We start from the raw sequence: 13,965 nt of genomic DNA, 5'->3' as shown, positions 1-13,965 counted from the left end.
GAAACTGGCCGGCCTGCATTTTCCCACAAAGGCTATTAATATCCTCAGCCTGGCCCTGCGGCGCCCCATCCCCACACTGCCCCAAAACGAAGGCACTGCCTGGCGGCTCCATCCAGCTGTGGAGACAGGAATAAAAGCTAATAGACCCTTTAATGCATGTCCAGGTTAAAAAAGAATAATAAATGCATCTGGTGGCAGATAAGTTCTGTCCTCGTTCGAACTCGGAGCTGGAGTTCAAGGCGGCCAGCTGCACCCTCCTACATGATTATGGTCCCTTCCCACTGTCTTCCATGAGGGGGCCAGGAAGCACAAAGGGGCCAGCAGAGGCCCGGCCACCTCCCATCCCAGAGGTTTGACAGGTTTGTCCCCATCCAGGCCAGACAGGGCTGGAGTGACTTTTTTTCTTGCTTTCTTTTTTGGTTTCTTGAGACAAGTCTTGCTATGTAATTCAGGTTGCCTTGAACTCACAGCGATCCTCCTGCCTCAGCCTCCCAAGAGCTAGGATAGGCACGTGCCCAGCTGGAGCGACTCTTTTCATCCCAGTCTTGTGGGGCTGCTGGAAAACTGAGCGCCCCTTGATTTAGTTAGAGGTGATGCCCCACATCCTCCAGACCCCCAGAAATCGGCAGAGACTGGATCATGGGCGGGAGACGATAGGCAGTGATTAGACTTCCAGCCAGGTCAGCACCGCTGGAGGCATCCATCCTGGGAGGCGAGGGGAAGTAGGGACATTTAGGACTCTACCAGCTTCTTTTTCATTGTTTGTTTGTTTGTTCGAGGCAAGGCTCACTGTAGCCCAGGCTGGCCTTGAGGTCACTGCATAGCCCAGGCTGGCCTGGAACTCCCAGAGATCCTCCTGCCTCAGCCTTCCAAGGGCTGCGATCACAGGCGTGTGCCACCATCCCCAGTTTTAAGACTCCACAAGCTTCTTGTTGGTCTTGTTCAAGAGCTTCTTGAGTGTGGAAGACATGAAGTAAGGCCTCTCAGCAGAGCCATTGTTCCGCTCCAGATCTTCCACTGTGGAGAGAGGCCCCAGAGCAGGTGGCATGAGATGGAGCCCGTGGACAGAGGCCACCGGGGATGGGGTGGGGGAACGAGGGCCACAGAGGAGCCTTGGATGGTTAGAAAGCCAGACACACTAGGACCAGAGAGGGCGAGCTGCAGCGGGCTCCGCTTGGGCGGCGTGATGCCCACGCTCGCAGGAAGGAAACCCCACATGCACCCGCTGCACACCCAAGGGGACAGGGGGCCCGCACGCCAGTCTCCCTCACTCTCTACTCCTCGACTTCCGCCCGCTTGCCCTCCTCCGCACTCCCCTTTAACAGGATGTCTCTCAGCTCGGGCGACATGAAGTAGGGTCGCTCCTGAGAGCCGTCATTCCGCTCAAGATCCTCACCTGGGCCCCCCAGGAACCGGCGGGGGGGAAATGGGGGAGTCAGGAAAAAGAGGGGGGAAGAAAGGGAGGCAGGGGAAGAACGGGGAGGCCAGCAGGCACGGAGGAGAGGAAGAGAAGAGAAAACAAAATAAAAAACAGACAGAGGGAGAGACCGGAGTTAGTGGCAGCCACAGGTCCCCCCGCCCCCAGGAAAGCCAGAAAACTCCCAAGCTGAGGACCCAAGGGGACAGTGACCCAGCTGCAGCCGGGGCCAGGGGACCAGGGACGCAGCAGCTCCGAGCACAGTGAGGAGGCCGGGCAGGCATGCCGGGGCCCTGGGATAGCGAACAGCCAGACCCCGGGGAAGCTGGGGACCCTGGGCAGCTGGCAGCGTGGTCCCAGGGGAGGGAGATGTTAGGCTCAGTAGGGACAAGGGACTCTGGGCCCCACGTGGGTTGGGGTGAGGGAGGGGTCACTCACAGAAGCAGAGGAACAGCGTGTCCACACACATGCCATAGACGCTGAAGAAGCCATGGGCGATCAGGTAGGAGCCAATGATGACTGTCTGGCAGACAGAGGCGGAGTAATGTGTTTGCGGCCCAGCTCCTGTCCACAGCAAACCCCACCCACCATGTCCTTCTCCCAGACGGCATCATGTCACTCCCTGTGGGTAGGGCCCCATTACCCCCATAGCACACTTTGTTTTCTTCTACCTCAGGGCCTTTGCATATGTTGTCACCCTGACTGAAGTCTAGTCTATGGCCCATCATCCTGCTACTTTCAGCTCTGACTCCAAGTCCTCAGGTATCACCTGCTCCAGGAAGCTGCTGCTGACCCCAAGGCCCTGGAACTGTGCACCCTGCCTCAGGCTTCCTGTTAAGGGGATTGCCTGGGTTTTATACGCACATCCTTACTGGACTGCGTCACCACAGGCACTGCTACAACCCTAGCAGCCTGGAGACTCCCAGGCCGTGGGAGCTGCCCGATAAACATCTGGTGACTGAGGCCGGTAGACAGGTTAAAGAACTTGTCCAGAATTACTCATCTTGGAACTCGAAAGTAGAGGAAATAAGATAAAAATCTAGGTCACTGGACTCCAAGGATTACATTGTCTTTGGGATGGACACTCAGCCATTCCAAAGCCCTGTCATTTCCTTGTCCTTATCTCTCTCTTCCTTGCTGGGCTGAGGACTGGACCAAGGGCCGTCTTACTAAGCTATACCCGGAGCACTTTTTATTTTGAGATACGGCCTTAAGTTACTAAGCTGCCCAAGCTGGGCTGGAACTTACAATTCTCCTCCCAGAGTATTCAGGTTCCAAGCATGCACCACCACGCAGAGCTTAGCAGTATCATTCTCTTTTTTTTTGTTTTTTTTGACACAGGCTATGTAATCTGTGTAATCCAGGCTGGCCTCAGACTCACTATGTAGCCCAGCCTGACCTGGAACTTGAGGCAATCCTCCTGCCTCAGCCTCCCAAGTGCTGGTGTTATAGGCACGTGCCACCACACTCTGCCTGGTATCATTCTTGATTAATGTGCATTTACCTAAAAACTAAAAGGCCTGTAAAGAGAAGGGCCCCCACCACAGTACCTAGTATATGGTAGATACTGAGTATTCGTAGACTGAATAAAAATCCCTTTCCTCAAAACAAAAAAACAAAAACAAAAACAAAAACAAAAAAAATTCCAGGGGGCTGGGGATTTAGCTCAGCGGAACAGTGCCTGCCTGGGAAGTGCAAAGTCATGAGTTCAATTCCCGGTACGGGAAACAACAAAAACAAAAAATCCCTTTCCTCTCACCTTCATCCACATCTATCCTTTTTTTTTTTTTTTTTTTTTTTGTCTTTTTGAGACAGGGTCTTGCTATGCAGTTCAAGGTGGCCTTGAGCTCACTTTGTAGCTCAGGCTGGTCTTGAACTCATGAGGATCCTCCTGCCTCAGCCTCCCCAGTGCTGGCATTTCAGGCGTGCGCCACCACGCACGGCTCACATCTATCCTAAATCAAAGGAGACCAAGCAAATTCCAGCCTCCAGCCCAGCGCCTGACCTGAACCCAAAGGTCCATACCAGTATAGGGACCCAGTAATAGTTGAGAGGTGGCGCTGTGTCCTGCACGATCCTGATGCGATGGGTGAAGAAGAAGAAAGCCAGGATCCCTGGAGGGGAAAGGAACGAAGACTTGCGTTTGGCCATAGGAAAAGGGCCTCCTCTCCACTCCGCAGGAAGGCATCGCAGAAGTCACGGCGCTGACGAACGTTCGCAAGCGGCTCCCAGCAGCCCGCAAGGCCGCACTTACCCACGCTGCCCACGACCAGGAGCTTGCCCAGCAGGAAGAGGAAGTCGGTAACTTTGTCCAGGACAGCCACCCTGCGGGGACAAGGGGGCACTGGAGTGAGGGCTGCGGACCGGGAGCCTGCGGCAGGAGCGGGGCTGCAAGTGGGCGGGCGGTGCGGGCCCCGACCTGATGATGTTTCTCATGAGCAGGAAGAAGGCATTTCTGGCCGAAGTGCAGAAGTTGGTGCCGTAGATGGCGATCTGCGGGGAGGCGCAGGGTCAGGGCCGCGGGGCGGGCACGGGGGCTCCACACACCCTCTGCAGGAGCTGCCGCGCCGGCCGGGGCGCGGGGCCCACTCACCATGATGTAGGCGTTCCTGTTGAGGAACTTGATGAACTTCTCCAGGCACCAGAAGCAACACTTGAGACAGGTCATGAGAAATTTGGCAAATTTGTTTTCTGCAGCTGGAAGAGAACGGAGAGGGTGTCACAGGGAGGGGAGCGTGGCGCGGCTTGGCAGACTACCGAAGTCTAGGACTCTCAGGGGCCCCCCACTCAAAGAGGCAGGGAATGGGGATGTAGCTCAGCCGCATAGCGCCTGCCTGGCAAGTGCAAGGTCCTGAGTTCCATTTCCATACCAAAAAAAAAAAAAAAATAAAAGAAAAGTAAAGACCTACATGGGGAGACCCTGTCTCAAAAAAAAAAAAAAAAAAAAAGGGAGAGACAGGGAAAAGAAACCTGTTCTAGCCCTCAGCCCCGCCCCTAAATAGAGCCAATCAGAAAGCTGCTCAGCCCCGCCTACAAGGTAAGACCCAATCAGACTCACTGCTGCCTAAGCCCCGCCTCCCAAGCACAAGCCAAGCCTTGTGGCCTCCTCCGCCTCACTTCCAATGTAAACCAATCCCCACAGACATTCCTCTGAGAAGAAAGCCCTGTTAGTGCCACCTTTTTTTTTTGTGGTTTTTGGTTTTTGGTTTTTCTCCGGTACCGGGAACCGAACTCACAACCTTGCGCTTGCCAGGCAGGCACTTTGCCGCTGAGCTAAATCCCCAGCCCCTAGTGCCACCTTTCTATTTTTTTGTTTGTTTGTTTTTGTCTTTTTGAGACAGGGTCTCTCTATGCAGTTCAGGCTGGCCTTGAGCTCACTTTGTAGCCCAGGCTGGTCTCGAACTGGCGATGATCCTCCCGCCTCAGCCTCCCGAGTGCTGGGATTATAGGCGTGAGCCACCACGGCCGGCTAGTGCCACCCTTCTAGCAAGAGCCAATGATGGGCCAGGTCTCTTGAAATTCCACAGTGAGCTCAGCAGCGTCTCCACCACCAGAACCAATCACAGAAGCCCTTCAGGCCCAGGCCTCAGGAAAAACCAACTACTATCCCACTACCTGAGCCCCACCCACCACCCAAGGAAGAGCAGCCAATCCCAGCCGGTCACTTAGCCCCACCCCTCTGTGAAAGCCAATCCTAGCCGCCCATCAGCCACACCTTTTAGGCGCTGATCCAAATACTCCAGTATCACGCGGATAATCTGCACGATGGCGAGGATGAGCGACCCAAAGGCCAAAGAGCCTGTGTGGTACCTGCAGGCAGAGGGGTGGTCAGCGAGTGGGCCAGAACTCCTCCAGCCCCTCCTGTCCCCAACCCTGGCCTACCTGAGCGCCCGGCCAAAGGCAGAGAAGAGCGGGAAGGCGGGCATGTCATCTGGCTTGCGCAGGGCCCAGTAGTAGGAGGCAAAGGCCCCGGCCAGTGTGACCTGGCCCAGCGCCAGCACAAAGTTGGCCAGCCAGAAGAACATGAAGGCATTGAAGATCTGCAGGCCCAGCAGCGCGCGGTGGTAGCCAGACTCACCGCCGTAGAAGGCGAACTGGCAGCTGGCTTTGGGGCACGCGTGGGACTCGGTGGAGTTGAAGAAGGTCTGGGGGAAGGGCACAGAGCTGAATCAAAAACAGGGCCCTAGTTGGACGTGGTGGCACATGCCTGTAATCCCAGCACTCGGGAGGCTGAGGCAGGAGGATCGTTGCCAGCTGGAGACCAGCCTGGGCTACAAAGTGAGCTCAAGGCCAGCCTGAACTGCATAGCAAGACCCTGTCTCAAAAAGACCAAATAAATAAATAAATAAAAATAAAAATAAAAACAAACACAGGGCCCTGGAGCTCAGAATGGGATCTAAGGCCCCTACCTGGGGTCAGGTGAGACCCTGGGATAAAACGGAGGTCTTGGGGACCAGGGTGAAGTCAAGGAATTAGGGGTTCAGGACAAAGGCACATGGTAAGCAAGGAGGGAGTTCTACAAACAAGGACGACTATTACAAGGGTCAAGAAAAGGATGCAGGGGCGGGGAATTAAGTCAAAATGGAAGAAAAAGAGGAGCCGGGCATGGCGGTGCACGCCTGTAACCTCAGCACTCTGCGAGGCTGAGGCAGGTGCAGATTTGAAGCCAGCCTGGGCAAGTTAGCATTTTAGCAAGACCCTGTCCCAAAATAAAATGTTTTTAAAAGGGATGAGGGTAAAGTCAGCCTAAGGGCCCTGGCTTAAGTCTTCAGCGCCACACCGAAAAAGGGAGGTGTGTGTGTGGCTCAGCAGCCAGAGTGGGGGCCAGGCTAAGCCCCCCACTTCCTGGCTTCCCCCAGAGGGTGACAGGTCCGGGTTTGATCGCCATGTCCCCCACACCCAGCGCGGCGAGTACAGAAGGCGCGAAGTGTTTGCTCAGTGATCACCTGCCCTCCCCACCTCAGGGACGCCCACCTCAGGGTTGCAGGTGTTCCCAGTAAAGGCGCAGGAGGGATCATCCAAAATCTTATAGACGGCTTCGTTGGAGGTAGACAGGAAGCTGGTGGCTTGTTAAGGAATCTGGGGTCTGGAATTGGGCACCCCAGGGGCTTTCGGGAAAGGATCTACCCAGCTACCAGGCCCCCTCCTCTGGGCTCACGGGTGGGAGCTGCGGAGGATACACAGCTGTGCTGGCCCAGTACGCGATGCAGAGACACAGCAGGAAGAAGGTGACCAGCGGGTACAGCATGGAGCACATGACGTATCCCACAGCCCTGGGGGGCAGCAAGGACGGGCCTCAGGATTCGAACGGCCCGAGGGAGGGGCAGCCCCGGGTCTCGCCGTGCCCCGGCCCCCACCTGCTCGCTTCTTTGATGAGCGCAATGGCGATGAGAATCCGCTTCCGGAGAAAGATGAGCAGCAGGATGATAATGACTTCCAGGACGCTCAGAATGATCACTGCAAGGGGCCGAGACTGAGCCGCTGGGCTGCCCCGCACCTGGGGACTCCCGGGGGCAGGACCAGGGGCCGCGACTCACAGAAAGCCATCCAGGTCTGGCGCAGGTGCAGGTACACCCGGAAGTCCGTCTGGAAGCCCAGGTCCACCAGCGAGATGTCTGAGCCGGCCTCCCCACGCAGGCGGGCGTACTCCATGTAGCAGTGAAATATCCCTGTATACAGCCACAGCCTCAGCCCGTTGCTCCTCCCCCACCCTTGCCCCCAGTTTTGGAGGGGATTAAACCCACGACTTCCACACTGAGCTATCTTTTTTTAAAAACAGGGTCTCACTAAGTTCCTCAGGTAGGACTTGAACTTGAGATCTTCCTGCCTCAGCCTCGCAGAGTGCTGGGATTAGCAAGCAAGGGCCCTCATTTAACAGAAGCAAAGACAGGCTGGGGGAGGCTCCCTGTGCCTGCTCTTGCCTCAGGACCTTTGTACTTGCTATTCATCCTCACATCCTAGGGATTTTGCAGATTTGTTTCTCACATGAATCCCCCACACCCCTAAGAGCATAAGCTACTAGAGAACAAGCACTTATCCAGCTTTTTCCATTGCTATAAGCTCGGTACCTGGAAAGCTGGCCGAGCCAGCTCAACACACGTTGGATGAATAAATCAATGAATACATCTTGCGTGTGAACATGAAGTGGGACAGCACTAAGGATTTTGAGCACTGCCCTTAGCTCTCTGTAAAACAAAATTATAACTGGACGCGGTGGCGCACACCTGTCACCCAGCATTCGGGAGGCTGTAGCAGGAGGATTGCAAATTCAAGCCCAGCTTGGGTAATGTAGTGACTTAGTGAGACCCTGTCTCAGAATAAAAATAAAAATAAAAAGGGCCGGGGATGGAACTCAGTGTGAAGGACCCAAATTCAATCTCCTGTACTGCAAAAAGTTAAAATAAAACAAATAAAATAAATGGCAGCCCCACTACTGACAGACACATTTTTGTTTTCCTCTTTTGGTACCAGGGACTGAACCCATGGAGTGGTAGGCTCCAGCCCTTTCGATTTTTTTTTTTTTTTTTTCTGGTACCGGGAATTGAACTCAGGACCTTTCGATTGCCAGGCAGGTGCTGTGCCGCTGAGCTAAATCCCCAGCCCCACACCAGCCCTTTTGATTTTCAGATAGCATCTCACTAAGTTGCCCAGGCTGGCCTTTTTTTTTTTTTTTTTTTTTCAGGCTGGCCTTAAACCTGCCATCCTCCTGCCTCAGCCTCCTAGAGTGCTGGGATTGATTCCAGGTGTGTGCATGCCACATTTTGGTATCTGTGTCTTCAGACTGGGTGGCCAAGAATTTATCCCCCTGGAAGTTTCCATGAATGACCAGGGTATGAAGCACTGGTTTATGAGCAAGGCCTCAGGTTCCCACAGGTGTGAGTTACACAGCTCTTCCGCAGATTCTATCCTCACACTGTCTCCTTCTCATTAACCTTCTCAAGTAGTAAATACTAATTATCCCCATAAAATGCAGGGTGAAATTGGGGCAAAGTGAAGCTTACTCACTTGCCTAAGGACACTCAGCTAAGTGGCAGGGCAAGGATGTGGTCCCTGGGATTCACATGCCAGAGTATGCATTCCAATCCACTCGCTAAAGAACCTGCCTGACTACTCAGGAGGCTGAGGCAGAAGGATCACAAGTTCAAAGCCAGCCTAGGGAACAGTGAGACCTTGTCTCAAAAACAGCCTGTGTGGGAATTTCTTGCTGTTGATGAAATACTAAAGGGTTTGCTATGGAAGGCCACCAAGAGCTGTATTTATATCCCATGGGGCGGCACAAGCCAGCAATCCCAGAGCTTAGGAGGCTGTGAGTTCAAGGCCAGCCTGGGCTACATAATGAGTTCAAGGCCAGCCTGAACTACATAACAAGTCCGTCTCAAAATAAAAATGTGGGCTGAGTGTGGTAGCACATGCCTGTAATCCCCACACTCGGGAGGCTGAGGCAGGAGGATCGCTCCAAGTTCGAGGCCAGCCTGGGCTACAAAGTGAGCTCAAGACCAACCTGAACTGCAGAGCGAGACCCTGTCTCAAAAAGACAGAATAACAAAACAAAACAAAAACACAAAAACCATAAAAGCAGGAGGGGAGAGCATTTTTGCAGAGCTCAGGCAGGGGCAGAAGGGTCATGGCGGGGGAGCCGCACCGTAGCCCAGCACCAGGATCACCATGACGATCATCACCCAGACCATGATGCCGGCGAGGAAGCGGAGCAGGATGACGAATAGGAGGCTGAGCGCCATGGCGATGACCAGGCCTCTGTGGACCAAAAGGGCGTGAGCGGACCCTCTCCCCAGACAGCCCAGGAGGGGGCGCCAGAGCCACCCGCCGGCCGCCAACCTACATGACAATCCAGTACCAGGACACGGTGTAATCTTCAAATATGCGCATGGCCAGCTGTCGGGCCTCCAGGACGCCGTTGGCCTGTCTAGGGGAGGCCCGGCGGCTCTGGTCAGGGCCACAGCCCCTCCCTGAGCCCCGAGCCCCGCCCCGCCCCACCCAGCGGATGGCCCCCGCGGCCGCCTCACTTGGCTCCCTCCACCAGCTCCGTGATGTTCTTCCGGGAGCCGTGCCCGTCCTCGTAGGTCGTGGCGTTGCCCACCATGATGACCCCCTTGTGGGCGTGGATGGCCGGGAAGCATCGCTGGGCCACTGTGCAGAGCAGGGAGCCGGAGGGTCAGTCTGAGCCTCACAGGCCCCCTCTGCCCGTTCCCAGCTGAGCTCGGGGGATGCCAGACTCACAGGGTTTGCTGGGGATGACGACGGCAGGGCACTGGCCATCCCGAAGCACCTCGGCCACACCCTGTTGAAAGAGAAAGAGAGGGGGCTGGGGATTTAGCTCAGCGGCAAAGCGCCTGCCTGGCAAGCGCAAGGTCGTGAGTTCGGTTCCCGGTACCGGAGAAAAACCCAAAACCCAAAAAAAAAAAAAAAAAAAAGAAAGAGAAAGAGAGAGAGAAGCTGGGCATAGTGGTGCACAACTGTGATCTCAGCACTCCAGAGGCTGAGGCAGGAGGATCTCCACAAGTTCGAGGCCGGCCCAGGTACATAGTGATTTCAAGGCCAACCTGGACTACACAGCAACACTCAGTCTTGAAAAACTAAACCAATAAAAAATAAAAATAGGGGCTGGGGATTTAGCTCAGCGGCAAAAGCGCCTGCCTGGCAAGCGCAAGGTCGTGAGTTCGGTTCCCGGTACCGGAGAAAAACCAAAAAAATAAAAAATAAAAAATAAAAAAAAAAATAAAAGCGAGAGTGCAAGAGTTAATTCCCCCCCAGATAGCACCCGGCCTCTGACTATACCACTGGCTCACCTTTTTATCCTTCTGGAAGTCAGGGACACAGAACTGCTTGTAGTACTCAAACTCCGGAGTGTTCCAAGCATTCAGGAGGGTGAGGTAGCGGTCTGGACACTTTTCCACGCAGATCTATGAGGGCAGAAGGATGGGGGTGGGGTAGGGCCAGGACTTGGTTTCACCCCACATCCTTGGGGTGAGGACATGGGAGGGACAAAAGGTACCTGGGGGGTGGGGCACTGGAATTCCAGCAGGACCAGGGGGCTGGCACACTTCACAATGTTGAAATAGAACAGGAAGGGTTTGTTCCTGGGATTGGAGAAGGAGCTGTTAAGACATCTCAGCCACCATATATAAACAGCATCACAGAAACAACAAAACCCGGCTACTGCCTGCCAGAATCTGTGCTAGGCTTTCTACAAGGACTAGGCCATCTCCCTGAGTTGGGGAGATTTTTGAGCACATACATTTGTATCCAACATTACAAGTCAACTAAATTGCTCAAGCTGAGTTTGTACTTGGAATCTTCCTGCCTCAGCCTCCCCCAGTGCTAAGATTACAGGCCTGCACCACTATATCCACCTTTTTTTTTCTTTGAGACAGGGTCTCACTGTAAAATCCATCCTTGCCTGCAATGCACAATGTAGCCCAGGCTGGTCTCAAAGTTGCAGTCCTCCTGCCTCAGCTTCCAGAGTGCTGGGATTACAGGTCTGCACCACTACACCTAGCTGGGACCAGGTTTTATGATACAGATTTTAAAGATCACAAAAGTTAGAATGAGGCTTAGAGGTAGATGGTGCAAACTTGAAGACCTCAATTCAATCTCCAGCCCTGCCAAAAAAATTAAACTAAAAAAAAAAAAAAAAAGAAAAGAAAAAGAAACTAAAAGACAGCTGAGGGCTAGGGATTTAGCTCAGCGGCACAGCAAGTGCAAGGTCATCAGTTCGATCCCTGGTACCGGAAAAAGCCAAACCAAAACAAAACAAAACAAATCCAAGTTTAAAAGACAGCTGAGGCAGGATCTTGCCCAGGCAATTCAGCAAAAGACTCTGACACTTGGCAAGCGCAAGGTCGTGAGTTTGATTCCCGGTACCAGAGAAAAACAAAACAACAACAACAAAAAAAAAACCCGACTCTGACACAAAATAAAAAATAAAAAGGTTTGGGATGTATCTCAGTGTAAAGGCCCAGGGTCCAACAGCCGGTACTGCAAAAAACGAAACACTGTAAGAGCCAGGTATGGTGGCACACTCCTGTGATTGCAGCACTCAGGGAGCTGAGGCAGGAGTATCTCTGTTAATTACAAAAGAAAAGCAAACTAGTGAGATAGAAACCTACAGATTTCTTTTTTTGTCATTAACCCATTATTAGGCAGCACATACATCTGTATCCAACATTATAAGTCACCTAGAGAGAAATGATTTATAGAGTAGGGGGAGTAGCTATAGGTTCTACATAAATAAACACACCCTTACAAGCGCCTGCTGGAAAGTGCAAGGTCCTGAGTTTGATTCCCAGTACCAAAAAAAAAAAAAAAAAAAAAAAACAACAACAAAAAAACCATACTAAATGGGAAGGACTTGGGCATCCAAGGATGTGGGTAGCTACAGAGTCCCAGGGAGCCCAGCTCCTGTTCCCTGCCCAGCCCTTGGGCCCCAGGGGCACAGACTCACGAGTTCTTTGTTCCCTTCTGACCGCAGAATTCGCCTCGGCTATCCGTGGGGTAGATCACCTTCCGAGGGTCCCCGTGCGTCCAGGCTGAGGAGGGATGGGCGTCACTGAGGCAGGGCCACTGGGGGGCAGCAGGCTCACCCTACCAGGCCCCGCCCTGCCCACTACTCACCAATGAGACCCACAGCCACGTAGCCCACGATGGCCAGGAACAGAAGAACACAGCAAAGGACGTCGGTGCAGCCCCTGGGGAGGACACGAGGACACGGGGCGGCATCAGAGCCCGGTCTGCCCAGCCACACCCATTTTCCTAAGCAGTGGGTTGTTGGGTTTTTTTGCAACTTTGAGACAAGGCTTCCCTAAGTCACTAAATTGCCCCAGCTGGGCTTGAGCTTGCAACCCTCCTGCTTCAGCCTCCCAGAGTCCTGGGACTACAAAAGGGCACCAGCATGCTCCGCTGGATTAAGAAAGTTTTGTATTTCTACCCCCCCCCCAAACCCCACATTCCCTCCCCAAAACACGGTGCCAGCTGTATGCAGGGACCGGCACCTGTGTGCCCGCTACTCTAGAGGAGCACCAGGTCAGCCTGGTCAACAATGGGACCCTGTCTCAAAAAAAATGCCTGTAAGACTCTTGGGGCCAAAGCAGGAAGACCACAAGTTCAAATCCCACTTGGGCAGTATAATGAGGCCCTGTCTTAAAATAAAAAATAAAAGGAGCAGGAGCTGCAGCTCGGTGGTAGACTGCTTTCCTAGCAAGTGCGAGCTCCTAGTGTCTGATCCCAGCACTGCCAAAAAAATCAGATAAATTAATAAAGACCATGCCACTTCGTTCACAACAGAATGTGTCAGTTCTTTATAATCCAGCCTCCCAGAGTGCTGGGACTGCAGGCTTGGTTATCGTTTTTTGAAGGCGCCGTATAACACTTCTTAGCTACATTGAGCCTCTTTCCCTTAATCTCTGCCTGCGGTACCTCTTGTGCCTGCGTGATCCTGATCGGATTCAGCCTCTGCGTTTTTCAGTCTCCTTGTGGGGCTGGGGTGCAGCTCAACGGCAGAGCACTTCCCTCGCAGGCAGGAGGCCCCGGCCCCACCCCCGCACCACACGCGCCCGTTTGTAAGGAGGCTTTGTACTTTAAAGAAATGAGTCCTTCTGTCCAGTTGCAAATATTCATCACCACTTTGTGCCAAAGGACCAGACCAGGAAGAGGCAAACACGGGCCGGGCAGGGTCTTCCCCGCAGGGACGCGGCCCCTCCCCCAGGAGCCCCGGGCCTTACCTGTTGTAAATAGGTCCCTTGAAGGTCGGGTCGTACTTCTGCGGGGTTCCTGAAAGCCAACAGGTTTAAACTGGATGGGTCAAAGAGCCGGACCCAGAAGGGGCCTGGAGGCCGTTCTCCCTAGGCCCTTGGAGGGCGCAGCCCCGGCAGGAGACCTAGTGCCAGGCGCCTGCTGGCCTAATCCAGACAACCACACCCAGAGCCGAGTCTGTGTACAGCGGAGCAGGCGGAGGCTGAGTCGGTAACCGGGAGGGACGGCAGCTTGGAAACGGCGGTGCGAGGGGTGCAGCGGGCAAGGTTGGAGGAGGGCTGGAGAAGCGGCACTTGCCGGAGTATAGGATTTGGGGGACTCTGAGAGGCAGTCCAGGTAAGAACTGGGACTGAACTGTGAGGGGTGGTGCCTGCCTGTAAACTCAGCCATGGGGAGGCTGAGGCAGGAGGATCGCCATGAATTCCAGCGCAGCCTTGGTTACATAGTGAGTTCAAAGCCAGCTAGAACTACATAGGGAGACCCTGTCTGAAAAAAACAAATTAATGATAATGCTAATGATAAAAAAAATAGCAAAAAGAACTGGGGTGAGAGATGCTGAGTACGAGGGCTCCAGGGGCCCCGCCATTCCGATCCCCCTCCCCGGGGTCACCCCCTGCCGGCCCCCCGCAGGTGGCCAGCCCCGCGTGCAGGAGGGGATCAGCCTACCGTGCTTGCCGTGGTAATGCGGCCGGTCGCCCCCCATCCTTGCGGACGCCCCGTCCCGTCGGCCGGCGCTGGACTCCGACTCCTGGGAGGCTCGGCCCCAGCGCGCGCCGTGC

General features: G+C 54.2%; 1 protein-coding gene across 2 annotated transcripts in view; it reads right to left on the bottom strand.

Annotated features, from left to right (window-relative positions):
* Positions 1 to 528: 528 nt before the first annotated feature.
* Slc44a2 (solute carrier family 44 (choline transporter), member 2) overlaps positions 529 to 13,965 on the bottom strand; it is a 24,179-nt gene continuing 10,742 nt past the window's right edge. The window contains exons 1-22 of one of the 2 annotated variants that reach the window (XM_005405609.2): positions 13,853 to 13,965; positions 13,156 to 13,204; positions 12,050 to 12,123; positions 11,880 to 11,964; positions 10,431 to 10,515; positions 10,225 to 10,338; positions 9,656 to 9,716; positions 9,442 to 9,565; positions 9,258 to 9,341; positions 9,060 to 9,172; positions 6,955 to 7,086; positions 6,775 to 6,874; positions 6,598 to 6,690; positions 6,392 to 6,476; positions 5,300 to 5,562; positions 5,133 to 5,227; positions 4,011 to 4,114; positions 3,837 to 3,910; positions 3,672 to 3,742; positions 3,443 to 3,531; positions 1,856 to 1,940; positions 529 to 1,017 (exon numbers count right to left, since the gene is read on the bottom strand). In XM_005405609.2, the coding sequence (XP_005405666.1) occupies positions 911 to 1,017; positions 1,856 to 1,940; positions 3,443 to 3,531; positions 3,672 to 3,742; positions 3,837 to 3,910; positions 4,011 to 4,114; positions 5,133 to 5,227; positions 5,300 to 5,562; positions 6,392 to 6,476; positions 6,598 to 6,690; positions 6,775 to 6,874; positions 6,955 to 7,086; positions 9,060 to 9,172; positions 9,258 to 9,341; positions 9,442 to 9,565; positions 9,656 to 9,716; positions 10,225 to 10,338; positions 10,431 to 10,515; positions 11,880 to 11,964; positions 12,050 to 12,123; positions 13,156 to 13,204; positions 13,853 to 13,889 (2,124 nt within the window). In that variant the 5' untranslated portion in view covers positions 13,890 to 13,965 and the 3' untranslated portion in view covers positions 529 to 910. Of the gene's footprint in view, positions 1,018 to 1,271; positions 1,397 to 1,855; positions 1,941 to 3,442; positions 3,532 to 3,671; positions 3,743 to 3,836; positions 3,911 to 4,010; positions 4,115 to 5,132; positions 5,228 to 5,299; positions 5,563 to 6,391; positions 6,477 to 6,597; positions 6,691 to 6,774; positions 6,875 to 6,954; positions 7,087 to 9,059; positions 9,173 to 9,257; positions 9,342 to 9,441; positions 9,566 to 9,655; positions 9,717 to 10,224; positions 10,339 to 10,430; positions 10,516 to 11,879; positions 11,965 to 12,049; positions 12,124 to 13,155; positions 13,205 to 13,852 lie in introns of both variants that reach the window. The other variant, XM_005405608.1, reaches the window with a different exon arrangement.

This window comes from Chinchilla lanigera, unplaced genomic scaffold (assembly GCF_000276665.1).
Source record: "Chinchilla lanigera isolate Chin_1 unplaced genomic scaffold, ChiLan1.0 scaffold00094, whole genome shotgun sequence".
In the NCBI taxonomy this organism is placed as follows: domain Eukaryota; kingdom Metazoa; phylum Chordata; class Mammalia; order Rodentia; family Chinchillidae; genus Chinchilla; species Chinchilla lanigera.
Note: the sequence above shows the minus strand (reverse complement) of the source record. Positions and strands in the feature narration are given on the sequence as shown.